The 16,795-nt window shown below is 32.4% G+C and overlaps 1 protein-coding gene across 1 annotated transcript in view; it reads left to right on the forward strand.

Moving 5' to 3' along the window:
• Positions 1-14,260, forward strand: part of LOC136029218 (splicing factor 3B subunit 2-like) — a 62,382-nt gene extending 48,122 nt beyond the window's left edge. Inside the window, exons 9-13 of the mRNA XM_065707424.1 lie at positions 5,181-5,352; positions 6,625-6,863; positions 9,998-10,124; positions 13,014-13,145; positions 14,116-14,260. Coding sequence (XP_065563496.1) covers positions 5,181-5,352; positions 6,625-6,863; positions 9,998-10,124; positions 13,014-13,145; positions 14,116-14,196 — 751 coding nt within the window. The 3' untranslated portion in view covers positions 14,197-14,260. The remainder of the gene's footprint in view (positions 1-5,180; positions 5,353-6,624; positions 6,864-9,997; positions 10,125-13,013; positions 13,146-14,115) is intronic.
• The last annotated feature ends 2,535 nt before the right edge of the window (positions 14,261-16,795 follow it).

Here is a 16,795-nt window from a genome sequence, read left to right on the forward strand (position 1 = left end):
AAAAATGTATAATTTTATTTTGCTTATTGGCCCTTTGTTGGTTGAGATAGTCAACATAGTTTTTTTTTTGTTCCCTTATTTATATTCAAAGGCAGTCTCTTTGAGTTTTTTTTCCATTAATATATTTCTTTTCTTTAGTACCTTTGCTCTTTTTTTTCTATTTTGCATTGTATCTGGACAGAAGTAGTACATCTTTAATGTTTTTAGGTTTTCTCACTATATTTTCTATTGGAAGCTATTATCTATCTATTCCTAGCTCTTAGACCTTGACAGTCTATAATTGAATTGCTGAAGTACCAAAGATATCTGAATAAAAACATTTTTTTTGTCCCCCTTGACCCATATTAAGATAATTTTACTAAAAAACTTCGATTTTCTTGTATTTGCATGTAATTTCAAGCGTTAACAATCTGTTGATACCCAATGACAACTACATCTTTAAAAAGATTTATACTGGTTTGGTGCCATATTGCTTTAGCTTTTTTTTACTGATTTTTCGCCGATGTTTCTTATTTTTAAATTTGGTGTCCGCTACTACCAAACACTGCTTAAATGCATTTGGACGTCCTTTTCATTGCAAATTAAATTTGCATTTTTTTTTGTAATTTTTTAGGAATTGTGTATTGATGTGTAACTTTCCGCTTTGACAACTCAGCAATCAGGTCATTTTCACTGTCTTTGCTACTTTAAAGCTATTTCAGATGTTTAGTCCCTTACAGGCTATGGTCTCTGGACTAAGAAAAAAACCGTTGAAGGCTCTTGCCTCTATGGTCAGTACACATATAGATGTCTACAGTCAAATATTGTCAAAGTACATATATAGATGTCTACAGTCGAATAAAGCGCACAAAAAATTGCCTTTGGCAGCATGGCCTTCCAAATAGTTATACAAGATTTTACTGCAAATTAAGAAATTAAGTAAAACACCTAAGCAAATAATGGAATGTTAGAGTTACGAGTTAATGCACTACAAGTTTTTCATCTTCCCTAAAGAGAAAATGTTGTTCTTACTTTTCGATTGACGAAAAACCTAACCAGTCTAACAGTACTATGATCATATAACATAATTAGACAGACAACTGTGTAGTTCAATATATATATATATATATATATATATATATATATATATATATATATATATATATATATATATATATATATATATATATATCATGAAAAGAGAAATCACCAATGCAACAGCACAAACACACACAAAAAAAAAGAGACAGAAGGAGAAAAGGAAGACTGTTTTCCTAAATTAGTGATTCATTATAGACCAGTACTTGAATGAGGCCTTAACCCTACTCATCCATACAATCACATAGGTCAAACAGCATAGCCACACACAATCAACCATAAAGAATAATCCATGGACAGGCAGTCATGTCGTCAATAAGTATAAGTCGTCATTTACTAAACAATAGAAAAAATAATATAGACAAATAATTCAGAGGCAACACCCAACACAAGGGCTCATCAGGAGAATACACTGGCCTATATAGGGTTTCGCCACTCTAAATTCTCTACCCAGCACAGTGTTGTGGCTACCACAGAATATCCATGGCATCCCCGCGTCAGGTATCACCCCCAAAATACATGCCTATGAAAAAAAAAAGCAAATGTAAAACAACCAAGTAAAACCAAAACAAGCTTATCCTGTTAATATATCCCTCCCTTTAGCAACAATAGGTAAACTAAATATTATAAATTTTACCAAATCACAAATATTAACACATTGCAAAAAACCTAAATGAACTAAACAATTATAGAATTCATCATTACCATGTGGCTCATTTTTAAGAAAATCCGCTCAATTAGAAACACAATTCAATATAAATGGCGCTGTGACAACAATTCTCGAAACTCCGAAATTAGTTCAAAATTTCTTTAAGTATTTCTAGATAATTCTTTTGATATTTATTTAAAAGTTCGTTATAATGAAAACTAAATTTTTTAAATTGCCAAGTTAATTTATTTGCAGAAAAACCTCTTGATATCAATTTTTGGCTTAAGATTTTACATCTATTTTTAAATCAATATAATTACTACAAATCCTTGCATAACGAAGTAACTGTGAGAAAAACGCTGAATATGTGATATTTGAGTGTATATTACTTTCAGGGAATGGGAAACTAATCACTTCAAAATCAAAATCATCCGTTTTATTATACATTTTAAAACTTAATTTATTATTATCACAAATATTAATATTTAAATCTAAAAAATGATCATCATGACCAGCGCCATGACTAGGCTCAAGAATAAGCTCTGATGGATATATATTTTTAGAAATATCAATGAAATCCTTACAATTTAAGACCAAAATATCATCTAAATATCTTTTATTATTTGACAAAGCATGTTTTAAATTAATTGTATTATTCTTATCCATCATATATTTATATTCTAGTTGACTTAAAAATAAGTCAGCTATAAATGGGCTGGCATTCCCCCCCATGGGAATTCCCATAATTTGCTTGTACAAATCACCCCTAAATCTTATATAAGTATTGTATAAAACAAATTCCAATAACTCAAAAATCATATCCAAGCTGTAACATCTCAAGTTAACTGTGGTATTAAAGCAGTTTGTCCATATAGCTTTTTTATTATAAATGTCTATTTTTAAGAACCTTTTACTAGATAAGAGGAAAGATTTCTTGATAACAGTTTTTAAATTATCAAACACTACATTAAGTGATAAATTAGTATACATTGTCGCAAAATCGAAAGACTCAATTCTTTTAGCTGAAACCATTGTTAAAGAATCTATCACCTGCAGTGAATTATTAACACTCCAATATGGATTAAAATTCGAAAATTTTTCAATACCAGAACAATAGGTTTTAAGTTTATTTACAATTTCCTTTAAAATTAAAGAGAGGTCAGTAGCAGCAATGCGGGTTGGACATTTAGCTGCTCCAGCAATAAACCGTGGTTTAGGGGGATTCTTATGAAATTTTACAGTCCAATATAGGAAAGGGAACTTTTTATCATTGTCATTTATTTTAATATTAAAATTTTTAAAAAGTATTTCTTCAGTCTTTTCAATTAAATTCTCATCCTCTATATTTACCTTTTCGCAAACATTAGTTGCGGATAACTCCCTTTTTAAGATATCACAATACAGCTTCTGACAAATTATGGCAAAATTATTATTAGCTTTATCCACTGGCACAATTACAAATTCATTCTTTAGATTAGCAATTGCTTGTTTAATCTTCGCATTATAAAATAATGATTTAGTGTTACTATTTTTTAAGTTAGAATATATTTTATTTCTTATTCTACTAATAATTAAATTCTTCCAACTTTGAAAACTCTCTTTATTTTTATTCTCTTTCTTACACCACTTATCAATAAATAAATCAAAATCATCTTCCAAGCCATCAAGAACACTCGATGGCTTCAGATGATGAGAAAGAAGGAAATTAGCCCCTTTATTCATTATAATTTGAAGATCATCTTGCTTTATTATTGACAAGTCCCCTGTTATAACATGTTTGTAAGTAGATTTACAAATGGGCCAAGTTGCTTACAATTACAAACCGGTTTCCAATTTATATCACTATCTAGTTTTTTTAGTATTAAATTATAATTAAAAATAATTTGCCCAATAGTTTTTGAAAATTTATAAGTTAAAACTGGACTATCATTATAATTCAAATTACTAGGAAGGGCCTGTTTCACATGCCGCTGATTTAAAATTTCTGGTAAATTAATATCTTCAATCTGCTTACAAGTAAAATTAATAGGTAAATATAATCTGTTATCCTTATTACTAATCTTATCGAACTTTTTCTTTTTTGAAATAAATTTCGTTTTAGTTAGAATGCAAATTGTATCACATATTACTTTAAAATTATAATCAAGAGCTGTATTATTCTTGACAATCCAGAAAAGTTTGATTAAATTCCTCTTGGATAAATTATTTAGACATTTTATTACAGAAATCATACCCCTAGATTCAAGTAGCTGGCATAGATCTATAGAAAGCATATGTACATCTAATTCATTTTTTCTATTATTTTTCCTATGTCCTCTCGATCGTTTTTTACGTTTAGTAGGACAAGTAAAAGAAGGATGGTCCATAAAACCATCAATACATTTAACAACAACATGAGACATGTCACCATATTTTGCTACACGATCATTTAGCCCAAAAGGATAAGCTGTACCAAGAGTATGGATCCAGAAATCCTCCTGTTTACGTAGTCTATTATTCTTCTCTTCTTTATTTAAATTTTCTAATTCTAAATTTTCTAAAATTGTGACAGTTATATCTGATATGGAACATTTACCATTATTACAATGTTGAACTAGATAGTTATTAGTTTTTTCATTATTAACTGTTGTCTTATGTCCAGAAAATCTTTTATATATATTATTAGTAGTTTCCCCCACATATTGTAGGCAGCATTTATTACATTCTAATAGGTAAATTACATTGGTTGTTCTACAATTAACATTACCACGTAATATATATATAAAATATTGGTTGTTCTACAATTAACATTACCACGTAATATATATATATATATATATATATATATATATATATATATATATATATATATATATATATATATATATATATATATATATATATATATATATATATATATATCATGAGTATAATCAAGTAAAATCCAGTATAATTATTTTGAAGGCTATGCTGTCAAAGACATTTTTATGTGCTATATTTGACTGTAGCTGTAATTTTGTCAATTTTTCAGTAAATTTGAACTCTATAGACTGGGAAAGCATTCAAGAAGAGACGTTAATCGTCACGATCTAATTGTATTTTGTAGTTATCCTCTTACTTTTTTAGTGTTTTTACTCAACTGCTTCCGTAAGTGAGTCAAATTAGTAGTAGTAAAGAGAGCAATTTACATCTTGGGAAGGTATATGATTTTGCTCTGTCCTTGACATGACATTCTCTTATCTCATGAACACTTTTTTTTTTTTTTTTTTTTTAGCAACATTCTTATCATTCTTTTGAAGAGTTTAAATTTTAGTGCCAATTTAATTGGTACTTTGGATTATTCATTCGCTCTGAGCCATCAAAAGATTTAAAATACTTTGAATGTTTGTCCTTTACAAGTTGCAAACACGATTTTAGTCATTGCTCTTCAAGCTTTCATTTCGTCTTGGACTCAAATGGAAGATATCTGTTTTAGGTACGGACCCCCGCCTTCTTACCCAAATTTAAAGATTCCTGGTTTGAATGCATCTATCCCAGATGGTTGTTCATTTGGCTACCATGCTGGTGGTTGGGGTAAGCCTCCTGTTGACGAAATGGGGCGTCCTTTATATGGAGATGTCTTTGGAACTATTGAAGCTGAACCGACTGTAAGCAATCATTTATTCAACTGTTAAAAGTTACTATGAAATGTTTGTTATAAATGCTTCTTTGTATGTATTATTTATAAATGGGAAACAATTTTTTGGACAAAATCCTAAAGATATAACCTCATGGTCAATCTTGTAGTATTGCAGAAACAAAACCCGAAAGTTCAGTTTTTGAGTTTTGCTTCTTTCATCTTTCATTCTTCTTATCCTCTTCTAAATACACTAAACCAAGGCCTTGGGCATTTCACTGAACCAATTAAAAAGGTTGTATACCTTTCCTGAGAAGTAAGACTACTAAGATTTCTAGAAAAAAAATGATAGAAAGAGTAATTGAACTATTAGAGTACGATTGCTCATAGGTTTTTAACATCAAGAGATAGCATCATAAGTTTTGATGCAATTAGTCCTTGGTGAGTTATCAATGATGCCAGAATGTCAGCTTTCCTCCTTTCAGAGCCAAACTGTAGAGAAATGTTTCTTTCGTATCTCCACAGTTTTTGAAAGAACACCTTTGAGATTAGAATAAGACTCTACGTATAAAATGAGTCTTAACTTGGGTTTTTATTCACTTTCGACTTGAATAACTAAATATGACAGTTATGTTCCTAAGAGATGCGCATGCATACATTTTTCTGTTACTGTGATATAATGTACTATGGAATGATTGGGTAGGGTAAATAAGCTTACTAATAGTTGTAGGAAGAATCCTTACTCAGACAAAGAAAGAAGCGGTCGTGGAAAAACTCTTATGATGTCTCGGTGCCAAAGGTAACTGAACTAAAAAAAAAAAATAATAACTAACGTCGGTCAACCTAAGGGCATATTTCGAGTAAAGCTCCCTCAGTGTTGCCATTCTATATTGTTTCGGTCTAATATTTTCCTTCTAATTCAACGCCAAATTAGCTCGTGCATATATGGCGCTTTTAAATACTAATAAGCGGCGAAAAAAAAGAAATTCTGCCTACTGGTTTGATGGTGTTCACATACCGCTGGAACTTTTTTTTGACTTAGGAAAAACAAAAACCAATTAAAATTTTTCTTCCCTTAATCTCTTTTAATTTTGAACTACATATATATGAATTAGGAAAAATTATTAAAAGCAATTTTATGTAGGCATAGAAATGACAAAAGTTGAGTGGAACAAAAAGTATTTGACGCATATTATTTGTAAATTTACTGGGACATTTGTTTTCTGTGTTAAACCTCATCTTAAACTTTACTCTCCGGTTAGCTATTATTTAAATATGCTTGAAAATCTTCATTCATTTCCAGCAACCCGAGAAAGAGCCCGAGCAACCCGAGGAGTTACAATATTGGGGTGAGCTTGAATCAGAAGAAGAGGAGGAAGAATCTGAGGAAGAAGAAGAGGAAGAAGACAGGGATGAGTCAGGTCTTATCACCCCTGCAGAGGGACTAGAAACACCATCAGGGGTTACATCTGTTCCTCTTGGATTGGAAACTCCAGAAATGATTGAGCTTCGAAAGAAAAGAATTGAACAGGAAATAGAGGGGTTAGTTTTGATTTTATTTCTCTTACTTTTTGTTTCTTTGCTAAAAGAATGCTAAGATGATAAAAGAAATAAGAAAGCTGTTTGCAATTGTCAAAAGCAGTTATAATGATCTGACAACCAGCTAGTTATATTTGAGTGTCAAACTTCTGTCTTCTTTTTTTCTTCAAAAAAATCTTTTCATCTTAAACATATATCAATTTTTCAGCTGCCTTGAAAAATACCCTTTTTAACAATTCAAAGACTCTGAGGATGAGTTTTTCTGTTACTCAAAACTCATGCTAGTGGAATTGATTAAGCTTTTTTCTTTTTTCTTATTTTTAAGCATGTTTGATGTGAATAAAAGAGAGCTTTTTTTTGCTCAAAGTAAAACGCACCTGTCTTCTCCGTTGTGGGTGAAATTTTCAAAGTTTTTCGTTTAATAGCCTATGATATTTCCCACATCCTTCCTCTGTGCTCGTAGCACAAATCCGTTTGGACATTATTTGTATAGACAGTGACAAAACTCAACCCTATTCAACTGCTGGCTCTCTGCCGAACCAACTCCTAACCTCGTTTCACACCACAGATGTAAAATTTTCCTACATAGCACTAATCATTCTACCTACCATACCGATCTGGTATACCGTACAAGTTCGTGTCATGTGACATAAGACTATAAACAACCAATTATAAGCAGAAACGATAGAGAAAAAAATTTCTGAAGACAAAAAAATTTTCTAATTTTTCTTAAAACAGTAGGAAAATTTTTCTAAAGCTGTTTTTTAAATTCTAAATGAATATTTTGGCCCTATGTCCAAGGGCCGTCCTCAGCACAACACAAATGAAAATATAAAAGAGAAACTTACATTAAAATCCGAACTTAAAAGCTAAAAAAAATTAAGTTTTAAAATAGCCCTAGTATTAAGACTTGAACGAAGTTCAACCAGGACTGATAAATAAAATGAGGTGAGTTGATACGGTTCCTTCAAACAAAATAAAAATAATTAAATGCACGCTTTCAATGCTAATCTTGCCGTTTTGGCAGCTAGCCTCAAAGACATTTTTTTAACAGATTTATTAGTACTGTCTATTAGTTTTGTAGTATGTTTTGTTAGACCATTTTTAGTTGAATTTTGTGTATAAATTAAAATAAATCATAATATTTCTTTAAATAAGGATTGGGGAGAGTGCTCATTAAATTCTTTATACACAAATTAAATTAAAAATGATCTAACAAAATATACATATATATGAAGGGGTGCCACCGATTGTGGTTGGCCGTTCAGTAACGCTATGGTTTGAAATTAACGAAATTGTACGTGCCTATTATTTTGGTAAAAAACTAGTGGCAGAGGGAGAGGAGGGGGGTTGGTATTGGTAGGGTCATAGACCCGATTCGTCTTCCAAACACATAGATTAAAATAACTTGCATGATTAACTCCAAAAAGTGAAATATGTCTAAATTTCTTCCTTTATTTCTTACCTTTCCGTTGAAAGCCAAAAGTGGAATTTGTCTGAAAGTGGAAAAGTCTGACAGATAGCGTCAGTTTTATGAAGAGATTCAATTTTAAAGTTTTGCCCCATTTATAGACTCACATCTCTTGTGTGTTTTGATGCTCCTCTTTCCTATGGTACATATCGTGTATCTCTCAAACTGATTGGGCAAAAATCGATTATGTGCCCTTACGTCCTTTTGGCAAAAATTTGTTATGTGTTAAAATCCCGTTGTCCTAGGGTATAGGTTCTGTAAGTTTTTAGCCTGTCAAAAACGTATTTCGTGCACTTGCGCCTTTTTGACAAAATTACTTTTACTTGGAGATTCCGTTGGTCCAGCGTAAATGCCCTTTTAGTCTCAAACTGGTCATTATTTTTACTATCATCGAAAAGTCCTAGAACGCCTTTTGTTCTGTTTCGGAAAGCCCAGGGTGAGTTTTGCAATCATCGAAGATGTTATGACTCTGGTTACTCTTTGGGCTAGGTTGATTGAAAATATTCAAAGTCCGGTTAATTCTTGGTCATGGCGAATCAAAAAAAAAATTCTGTGTTCGCTATATTTTCGAGGAGACGTCTGATGCTTCTAATCAAAAGAAGTTTTGTTAAAGATTTAAGTTTTTCAAAGTGATGTATGTTTTTTCTATAATTAACTAGAGTGATTTAATCTTGGACTGTTTTATTAAACCTGAAAAGTTTATTTGAATAGACACTTATATTTGTTAACAATTTTTTTCAATGAGGTGTAGGAGCCACTTGAAATACATCTTGTATCTTTTTTTCTTTTTTTTAATACGAATCCAAATTGAGGGATGGGGTCTTGCTCAGGATTTTATCTAGGGTTAAACGGGTCAAATCATAGATAGTTGTACGTAGTTTCTCATTCAGATATTGTTTTCTATCAAGGAGAAAGGTTGGTTGACTCCTACACCTAAGGAAATTAGTCAAGTACAAACTGTAAAGTCAAGCTGATGGTGTAGTTTTTATTTAAACTAAAAAATATCCAAAATTTACTAATGTTTGCGCATTGAACGTCAAACATTCACGGTTTCAGCACAGTTATAGTTGCCATGGTAAATTAGAAGACTTGTATGCTTTTTCTCTTATTCGAAATCGATTTTTTTTTTTACATGTTGTTTCCAGCATTATTTTTTTTTTAGTAGAAAGTATCAACTAACCCATTTTATTTAGTGAAACATAGATTTTTTTTCTAAAATAGTTACTGTGTACGTTGAATTATCCTAGCTTTTGTTGCTTTGTTTCACAAAAATGTCATCTTTTTGCTTAGACAAAAAACGTTAATAGAAAATATCAAACCTGTATTCAAAATTAGAGCAAAGCTCTAATACAAAAATTTGATTAATTCTGCCAACAACGCCCTCCGATATGCAACGAAACTTTACGAACACTAGCGCTATGACGCAGATGGAATTGGAAAATTGAGATATTTTGTACTGTTGTTTATCTTTTTTTTCTTTTTTTTTTTTAATACGAATCCAAATTGAGGGATGGGGTCTTGCTCAGGATTTGATCTAGGGTCAAACAGGTCAAGTCATAGGGGAATGGGGTTGCTTTTGCTAGGGGTACTATTCCCCAATTATGGGTATGGTTTTATAAAGAGCCTGCTTTAATTTTCTTACTTGTTTATTGTCTTTTTATTTCAGAGGAGAAACTCCCGCTTTGTACACAATATTACCTGAGAGGCGGACTGATAGGGTTGGTCAAGCTATGATGGGCTCCACTCATACTTATGATGTTTCAGCAGCTGCACAAAAAACAGGAGCTGTTGAGGTATTACACTATATATATAATTTTGCTTCCATATTTGAATAGAATTGCCTATCTTAGCTTTTAATTAACCCTTTTTTAGACTTGAATTAAAATAAAAAAGTGGTCCGACGTTTGTTGAACCTATGCTACGAATGCAACTCTAAAATGGTATACACTGGAAAAGTTACTAAAATCTGTTGCGGCTTAAAGAGCAGCATCAAAGAGAGAAAACAACGGAATTGATTTTTACCATACTTAATTTTGTAAAATTAACTTTCAAATCGTTTATCTTAAGCAAATGGGCGTTTCTGACGTTTTTATAAATTTATAAGAAAGAGACAGTAGTAATTCCAGTATCTATGAAGCTGCTCGTGGAGACAGTTCGTTTCATAAGATCGTCATAAGAAACAAACAAATTGAAAAAAATTGAAATATTACTATATTGAGATATTTTTTTATTAATCAAAGGTTATGTGAAATAAATACGCTTCTGCAAACGTGTTCAGCAACTTTGGAGAGACACAGTTTTGTGTCTCTGCTATTTGGGTTGTGATCAGACCTTCAAAGGCACTAATAAGGTAATTCTTTGAAGTGCAACAACTAATCAGAGGCAACGCTCACCCTATAGCATTGCCTATAGTAAAGGTCATGAGCCATGGGGCTTCGATGTTTTATTACTTTTTTTTCCCAGAGGCACTTCATATGAAAGTGGTGGTGGTCTAAACTTCCGAGGGGGATCATTCGATTGTAAACCATAGTTCTAGGGCCCTTTTTAATAGTGGAAAGTGATTGGAGGGGAACTAGCCTCCCCCCTATGTCCTCTTTAACCCGGTTTGATGAAACCCCCATCCTTCCATCAGGGCAAGGGGTATAAGTTATGCTAGTTGCCCATTGTTGACATATAAAGTTTTATAAAAGGGGTGATCGTATAAATTTTGGTGGGGGCTCATTCATTTGGAAGTTAAATGTTCTAGTGCATTTTTAGAAGTCGAAAGATATCGGAGGGTAACCAGTCTCCCCCGTCCCCTCACGCCCCTTTTCCCCAAACGTATTCGATCAAAATTTTTGATAGCCATCTTGTTAAAAATAGTCCAAAGGTCAAATAGCTATAGCTCAGAGGGTTCACAAATCCCTCACAGCCCTCAGGGCAAGCCAAAGTGATCAAAGGGTAACCAGATCCCATCCCACTCCCCTTTTCCCCCGAATGCAGCCTATCGAAATTTTCAGATAGTCATTTTGTTCAAAATAGTTTAAAGGTCAAATAACTACGCTTCCGGGGTTGATACACCTTCCCCCAGTCTTCGGGCAAGGGCTATAAGCTATGCAATTTGTCCGTCGTTATCATATAAGAGTTTTTATTGGAAAGGGGGAAATATTTGATCCTGGGTCTCCAAAAAGGCTTAGTGTTTTAAGGTGAAACTTAAAGGAAATGTTGAAAGATGCCGAACACATTCAAAACGCTCTATGTGCTTGCGAGTTGTGAAAAAGGAATACCAGCAATATCTAAAGAACGACTGAGGGCATTAAGTTGAAAATTTCATGGTTGAGGAAATGTTGAAGAGAGATTTAAGGGTTACCAGCTCATCCCCTCGTTGCTCTTTTTAGGTGCCCCGTCAGCTCATCACAGATGGAAATTTTGGAATTGTCGTTTTATTCAAACTACTCAAAGGATATAATTGCTATACTTCCAGGAATGCCATGCCCCCATAGCACCGGGGCAAGGATTGTAAATTATGCAATTTGCCCATTTTTTACATGCAGGATTTATCATTAGGAAAAGGAGAAATATTTGATTTTGGATATATCTAGAAAGGCTAAGGGTAAAGGGTAACAGGCTAAGGGTAACACACGACAGGTAATAATGTAAATCAATAAGTAAAATAAGTAAAACTTAAATTGAATACTCAAGCCAAATTTTAAACGAACAAAAATCACTTCAAACAAGACTGGGTACTGCTTCCTCCCCTAACTGTAAAAGTCTAAAGTCTACTTTGTCATTTGCGTTTTACTGAAAATTAATTATAGTACAAATATTTTCTTTTGTGCTTATTACAACATTAAAAATAAAAATTACAGTGAAATAAAATATTGAACTGCTGAGCTTTGAGCAATTAATATCCTTATATATCAAGTATTTAGTTTAAATTTGTTAGTTCTTTCCAAGGCCTGTTCAAGACGCAAATAGTTTTCAAGAAAACGCAAATAACGCAGTATATAAAAGAGAGCTGTGAAGCTATTCGTACTTCATTTATTTATTCGGGCATGATACATAAACTACGGTAAAATTTTTAGAAAAAAAGAAGGCAAACATATAATTGAAGAAGAGAGAAAGGAAAATTTCTTCATAGCAAAGAGCAATTCTTAAGTGATTGGGATAAACCCATCACTGAACATAAAAAAAAAATCACCGTAGATGATAAATACCATAACAAATAATGACAAAATTTGAAAAGTACGGCACCAAGAATTTTTGGAAAAAACGTGAACATTTGATGGACCATAGTCACAAACACATACACAGACAAATACATAGACACAGCGACAGACATAGACTTAGACATGAGACTGGTTACACAACAGAATTTTTGGAAAGACCATGAATATTTGATGGATGTTAGTCACAAACACAGACATAGACACAGAGACAGCGAGAGACAAAGACATAGACATAGACATGAGACATGTTCCAAAACAGAATTTTTGGAAAGACCATGAACATTTGATGGATCTTTGTGCTTCTGCAAAATCCAGAAACTAAGTTTTAGTTTGTGCTCGAAAAGTCAAAGTTCATCAAGATCTAAAGGAAAATTACTAGGTTGGTTGAAGTAGACATTAACTTTTTTCAGTTATGTCACCTCCATAAAAAGGCCACCCATACTTTCTATTATTTCATATTTTATTTTTTAATAGGTTGCTCTGGAGCCAAGTGAACTTGAAGATATGGAAGCAGTAGCTGCTCGATATGAAGCAGCTGTGAGAGAGCAGGCCAAAGAGGTGGAAGATTTAAGTGACCTCACAGCTGAGCATGCTGCACGACAAAGGGTGAGAATTTAATCTCTTTTTACCGTTTTGTATTCAGTCAGAAGAAATTCTTATGTTATTTTACTTTAGCATATTGCTTTAGCTTCATTTCTTCAGCATGATTTTCTCTGCTTTTTTCCTTCTTCCTTGTTACCTTTGTTACAAACTAAAGGTGAGACATGCTATTTTTTTGTAGATTTGATTCTTAGGATCCTACTAGTTTAAAATAAAAGTTTAAATTTGATTTATTTAAAAAAAGCCTAGAAAACCCTAATACTGTGTATGCATTGAATATATTTTCTTTCTTTTTTTTGAATTTTACCAGTAGCCTATCTACCTTACTTCTGCCGCAGGATAGATAATAGATTATCTATCAACAAGTGAAATGAATCATTTTTATATACAGTTATGAAAAAGTTATGCCAGCTTTGCCTCTCACTCAGACTATCTGTCTTGGCTTTACTCTATTTAGCCATGACTTTCAAGTTTTTATTCACTTCCATCAAGTTGATTTTAATTCAAAAGTTTGTAGTCGTCTTGATCTAATTTTTTTTTTTTTACTTCCCATACAGTTTATTTTTATCGTACCTTTAAATTTGGACGGGTTATGGTTCGATATGACTGGTCGCTTAAAAGAATGAAAATAATTAAAAAAAGCTGTAAAGCTTTTTTTTGTATCTGCATAGAAAGCGTACGTGATTGAAAGCATCTAGCAAGGATCTTTTCTTTGATGAGCGAAATTGCAGAGAATGTATTATTGGGTGCATTAAGAAAAACTTTAAATTTGTTAGTTAGCGTTATGTACTACCTTAAATTTAGCATAAATAATGATTTGATCGTTATTAGTTTGTCTTCTTCCTTTTGAACATGACTTTTTTTCCCCTTTTTTCTAGCGCAATAAGAAGAGCACTGTTAGTATACACTTTAAACATTAAAAAAGATGCTAGCTTTGAATTGTATGGTAATAACTTTTTTTTTGCTTTTTTCACAGAGTAAGCGTAAAAGGCAGGCTCAACAAAAGGAAGACAAGGAAAAGAAGGACTCAAAGAAATATAAGGAATTTAAATTTTAGGCTTTGTGTTTTTTTTTTTTTTAATTCGATCATTTTGTCAATTAAACTGTCAATTCTTTACAAATGTCTATGTCTTATTCTCTTTATATGTTCTCCAATCGATCATGCTGTCGTGGTTTTAGCTAGTGATCGCCACTGACTCTCTATTAACTTGTATTTTTCTTTGGTGGGATTTTACTCCTATTGTGGTACTAGGAATATAGAATGTCAAGAAAAAGAAATAAATAAATAAGAAGACCTATTGTCACTGACAACTCATATTATACAGTTATCAAACAGTTCGTGGTAACAAACTGTAGTAAGGAGCGACCCGGCTCAATAGTAATCGAAACTCTAAAAAATGGAATTTTGATACCAATAGTTACATTAAAAGAATCGCATTTTAATGCTGATTTTAAATATACAAGTTTCATCAAGATCAGTTATACCCATCAAAAGCTACGAGCCTGAGAAAATTTGCCTCATTTTAGAAAATAGGGGGAAACATCCCCTAAAAGTCATACAATCTTAACGAAAATCACACCATCAGATTCAGCGTATCAGAGAACCTTATTGTAGAAGTTTCAAGCTCCTATCTACAAAAATGTGGAATTACGCATTTTTTTGCCAGAAGACAGATAACGGATGCGTGTTTATTTGTTTTCTTGTTTTTTCTGGTTTTTTTCCCAGGGGTGATCGTATCGACTGAGTGGTCCTAGAACCTTGCGAGACGGCTCATTCTAACGGAAATTAAAAGTTCTAGTGCCCTTTTTAAGTGACCAAAAAATTGGAGGGCACCTAGGCCCCCTCCCACGCTCATTTTTTCCCCAAAGTCACCAGATTAAAATTCTGAGATAGCCATTTTATTCACCATAGTCAAAAAACCTAATAACTATGTCTTTACGGACGACTTACTCCCCCGCAGTCCCCGTGGGAGGGGCTGCAAGTTGAAAACTTTGACCTGTGTTTACATATAGTAATGGTTGCTGGGAAGTGTACAGACGTTTTCAGGGGGATTTTTTTGGTTTAGGGGGGAGAGTTGAGGGGGGGTTACGTGGGAGGATATTTCCATGGAGGGACTTCTCATGGTAAAAGAGAATTCCAATGAAGGGGGCACAGGATTTTCTACCTTTATTTGAAAAAGCAATGAAAAAATAAATATGAAGTTTTTTCTACTGAAAGTAAGGAACAGCATTAAAACTTAAAACGAACAAAAATTATTGCGCGTATGAGGGGTTTACCTCCTCGTTATACCTCACTCTTCCGCTAAAGTATTTTTAGTAATTTCAAATATTTATTCTACGGCCTTTGTGATTCAGAGGTCATTCTTAAGGAATTGGGACACAATCTAAGCTTTAGTGTAAAGAGCGAGGTATCGATGAGGGTTGAAGCCCCTCATATACGTAATACAGACATACGAATATAGAAGTTCGCTACGTAAGTTAATTCGTAAGTTACTTATATTTTTTACCAATGAAAACGTTTGTAAAAAATTAAAAGTTCTAGTTGCTTTTTTAAGTAATCAAAAACTTGGAGGGCAATTAGGCCTCCTCCTTCGCTTCTTTTTTCTCAAAATCTTCCGGTTAATTGTAATTAATTAATATGCAAATTTCGTTTTAATTATTTATGTGCGGAGAGCCAAAATCAAAACATGCATTAATTTAAAAACGTCCAGAAATTAAATAAAAAAAACAACAACAAGTTTTTGTAACGGTAAGCAAGGAGCGACATTAAAACTTAAAACGAACAGAAATTACTCCGTATATGAAAAGGGCTTTTCCTCCTCAACGCCTCACTCTTTACGCTAAGGTTTCTTACTGTTTTAAAAAGTAGAGTTAAGAGAAAGGGTGAAACTTTAGCGTAAAGAGCGAGGCATTGAGGAGGAAAAGCCCCTTAGTTTGAATATATATATATATATATATATATATATATATATATATATATATATATATATATATATATATATATATATATATATATATATATATATATATATATATACACATATATATATATATACACACATATATATATATATATATAATATATATATATATATATATATATATATATATATATATATATATATATATATATATATATATATATATATATATATATATATAGGTTCCTTCTCTCGGCCAACGTGGTGAGCTTGAACTTACCTAATAGATAATTGAACCTTCCCTTCACCATTTATAATTCTAAGTGCTCGTTTATTGACATTTTCAATTTTATAAATATGCTCTGAAGAAAAACCGAAATGCCACACTGGACAAGCAAACTCCAGTATTGGCCGAATAAGAGCACAATAAAGTTGGAGAAGATCCTTAAGGGGCAAGCAAATTTTATTAAAAAACCAAAATTGTCCTAAGGTGCTGGAAAACTTGCATATGTCTCTGCACTTTTACGAAAATAAGGAGCACTTTTTTTTAAGTCTAGTCATAACATCCTTCCTGTCTTCGTTTTTTCTAGGTTTTAAATAGAAACTGAAAGTGCAAAGGAAAACATGAAGATATGGTCCTTGTAAAGCTTCACGTTTCACGTATATCTTCCCCAAGCTGAGGTTCATCTGTTGAAACTTAGCGCTTTTTTGTGATGTATACTCGAAATTATTGCC

Source organism: Artemia franciscana, chromosome 7 (genome assembly GCF_032884065.1).
Source record: "Artemia franciscana chromosome 7, ASM3288406v1, whole genome shotgun sequence".
Taxonomy (NCBI): domain Eukaryota; kingdom Metazoa; phylum Arthropoda; class Branchiopoda; order Anostraca; family Artemiidae; genus Artemia; species Artemia franciscana.